The sequence below is a fragment of the Cariama cristata genome, unplaced genomic scaffold (assembly GCF_000690535.1).
Source record: "Cariama cristata isolate BGI_N322 unplaced genomic scaffold, ASM69053v1 scaffold14790, whole genome shotgun sequence".
NCBI lineage: Eukaryota > Metazoa > Chordata > Aves > Cariamiformes > Cariamidae > Cariama > Cariama cristata.
The window spans coordinates 25,254-28,517 of NW_009594173.1; the positions used below are offsets into that span (position 1 = coordinate 25,254).

Sequence of the window (3,264 nt, forward strand, 5' to 3'; positions counted from 1 at the left end):
AATGTACAACTACAGATATTAGGCTTTATGGTAAGGTGAGGCTCCATGACTTTCAGAAGAGGGGATGAGTAGAGGGCTTAGGTTTCAACAGGTTAAAAAAAGCATATCCTTGAAGAAGACATTGAGTCTTGTCCTGAAGGTCCCAAACAGCAGCAGGTCTTTTCCTAATAGTGTTCCAAAGAACATGTTTTTCATGCATAACTCCTATTTCTGGAGAGAGAACCTTGTGTGCGTGACGGGTTTTGCCATCTCTTAAGTATTGTGCAAGAAAAGCAAGGTTATCAATTGCTTTCAGAAATGAAGGAGATGGTAGTTCATTGGGGAGACCAGAGCTGAACAGCGAGCGTGACGGGCAGGTGAGTACCAAGAATGGGGCAGCATGGGTGAGAGGGAGGATATGGTCAGCAAGGAGGTGTGACTGGAAACTCAGTCTTAACTGAAGTAGTATGTGTGTCTGGGAGTTAGCTTTACTGAGCCTGGGATTCTCCTACGTTGACTGCAGAGCCAATAATCTATTAAAAATGGTTTCAGAGAAACAAAGGTCTATATTAAGATAGCACCTGCTGGTCTTGTACGCTGCTAGTCCAGGACAAGCAGTACTGCAGCCATCTAGTGAAAGTCTTCTATCCAGATGTTATTTCAAACACAAAGGAAAGAAACAGGACAATCTGCCTCAGTGAGCCAAAGGCAATCTTTGCCTTCCTCTCAGTTTGGCAGCAGTGCCTTTCAGGCCATCTAGAGAAAGTACTTCTGCTGTACAGGGTTGGCCAGCCTTGACCTTTTTCCTTCATTCCTGTTGAAGAACCTTCTTCTAGGCTGGCAGTCTATTTAAGGGTGGTCCTGGGCAGACTCTTTTGTGTTATTTCATGGTGGAGCTGGGCCAGGACCTTGAAAGACCCATGTTCCTTAAAACTGGGTCTTTGCAAGACCAGTCATCATGGGCTGTTAGCCTAGAGATGAAGCTTTGGATATGACTCAGTAAATTAGTGTAAAAGGGACTGAAGGTGAAAGCTTGAGTTGGTTCCATTTACCTTACCCATTTCTGCAGACTGCTCTCTCTCCTTTCAGCTTTCTACCTTGCTGGACCTTGTAGGCTTCTGCTGTGAGCAAACACCAGAGGTCTTGGCTCTGTACTATGATGAACTCGCCAGTTTGATTGAGAAGCAGAAGGGGAATTTGGACTTGCAGCTCCTGGTATGTTGCAGAGTAGTTGGAACTTAATCACTTAAATGAATTCTACAGAAACATGATGTTTTTCAGGCATTGGCAGGACAGAGTTGATTTGAGGATTTTGCTTCAGTCTGAGAACTCTTTTTTTTTTGTTCTAGGCATGCTTAAGGTCCCATAAGAGATTGATCAGATACAAAATCCTCTTTCATCTCTCTCAGCTTTTTTTGATTATGGCAGATTCCTCATTGTGCTTTAACAGCTTCCTTTATGTGAACTGTTACATGACAACAGGGAAGCCTTTGAAAGGAAATTAAATGACATTTCAGAGCATGCTTTTAAGATTCACAAGATAAAAACAGAATCTGAAAGAACTTTAAACTTAGTATTGAAATTGGCTTCTGGTCAGACTATTAAGGCTACCTGATGCCTAAGGACTTGGAAGAGCCACAGTCATTTATGGCAATAAATAAATAAACAATATTTATCGTAATAGGAAGAGGTTTGTGAAAGCCACTGGACAGCTCTTTCTTCTTGCTGGGGACTCTTTGCATGTGGGCTGTGCCTGCCAGGAGGGTAGTGAGCCATCTTGGGCCCCAGGGAAGCGTTGAAGGCTGCTGTGGAATTGATCACTCTTGGTGGCACAAGTGCTCTTTGCACCTGCTGGTTACAGAGAGGAGGAACTGTGTGTTAGAATGAGGGAAGGTGACCAGGGAGCTGTGAAGTGCTGGCAGTCACTCTAAACAGCTCTGGCCCTAGGGTGAGAAATGCCAGTCTCCTGAGGCCCAGCTGAGTGCTCCAAGGAGGAAAAGCAAACAAAGGAGGATTTCTCCTTTTTCATCGCAAGACTGAAATGCAAAAGCAAGCTAAGGTTCTTCTCACAACTTTTGTGCAGATTTTTTGGGGTCTTTTAGTTGTCTCTTTGTCCAGATTCTGTCACATGTATTACTTTACTTTTCCCCTTAATTGTTTCTAACAATGTAAACATGAAATATGTGAGACACATCGTGTGAAATAAAACTTTGCCAGCACTTTATAGCCATTTCATTCTCATGATCAGCTCTTAGGACAGAGAACTTCCTGTGGCTGCTTTGCTCTTCTAGCCAGCTGCTCTACCTCTCTGCATCACTGCAGAACTTGTAGACAAGCCCACATCCAAAGAGCAGGGAAGAAATTGTTTGTGCATGCTTAGCAATCTTTCCTGGCTTTGTCCCTAAAGGCAAGCCTTGGCTCTCCTTGCAGGCAATGGGCTTCATTGCTGTGACTGTTCCAGGATACTTTTGCTTTGACTTTATCTTCTGCATTTTCCACTGCTGCTGTTGAAGCTTTCTTCACTGAGCCCCTTTGCTGAGCAGTCTTTTTTCCAATTCTTTATAGGATGAGTTTGGGAAGAGTTTGGTGGAGGACTTTCCCAGTGACTTTGTGGTGGATCTCAACCCCACAGTGGATGGGTATGCTAATCACAGGCTAAGTATTTGTAATGTTTCTGTCACTGAGAACTGAGTTTGTCAACAAGAGCTTGTCTGTCTTCCCTTGCAGTTCGTTCTTGTTCCCAGTGAAGTCCTTGTATAATCTGGATGAAGATGAAAGTCAGGGAGCAATTGCTATTAACCTCTTACCATTGGTGTCGCAGAGTGAGCTTGGCAGAGCCACTGATGGAATGAGTAACCAAAGTAAAAGGTACTTTGACAGTTAACTGTGGGATGACTGCAAAGGTAGAGGAATTGTTTTCATATGGTGCACTTCACTGCTATCAGCCCTTGTCCTGGTTTTGGCTGGGATAGCGTTAATTTTCTTCCTAGGAGCTGGTACAGTGCTGTGTTTTGGATGTAGTGTGAGAATAATGTTGATACCACACTGATGTTTTAGTTGTTGCTAAGTAGCGCTTACGCTAAGTCAAGGACTTTTCGGTTTCCCATGCTCTGCCAGCGACGAGGTGCACGAGAAGCTGGGAGGGAGCACAGCCAGGACAACTGACCCAAACCAGCTGCAGGGATATTCCATAACATAGGATGTCATGCCCAGTATAGAAACTGGGGGGAGTTGGCCAGGAGGGGCCGATCGATGCTCGGGGCTGGGGCGGGCGTTGGGCAGTAG

General features: G+C 44.6%; 1 protein-coding gene across 1 annotated transcript in view; it reads left to right on the plus strand.

Annotated features, from left to right (window-relative positions):
* FANCD2 (Fanconi anemia, complementation group D2) overlaps positions 1-3,264 on the plus strand; it is a gene marked incomplete at its 3' end in the record, with an annotated part of 52,717 nt that overhangs the window by 23,732 nt on the left and 25,721 nt on the right. Inside the window, exons 20-23 of the mRNA XM_009697099.1 lie at positions 296-356; positions 1,069-1,194; positions 2,545-2,618; positions 2,707-2,847. Of these exons, the coding sequence (XP_009695401.1) occupies positions 296-356; positions 1,069-1,194; positions 2,545-2,618; positions 2,707-2,847 (402 nt within the window). The remainder of the gene's footprint in view (positions 1-295; positions 357-1,068; positions 1,195-2,544; positions 2,619-2,706; positions 2,848-3,264) is intronic.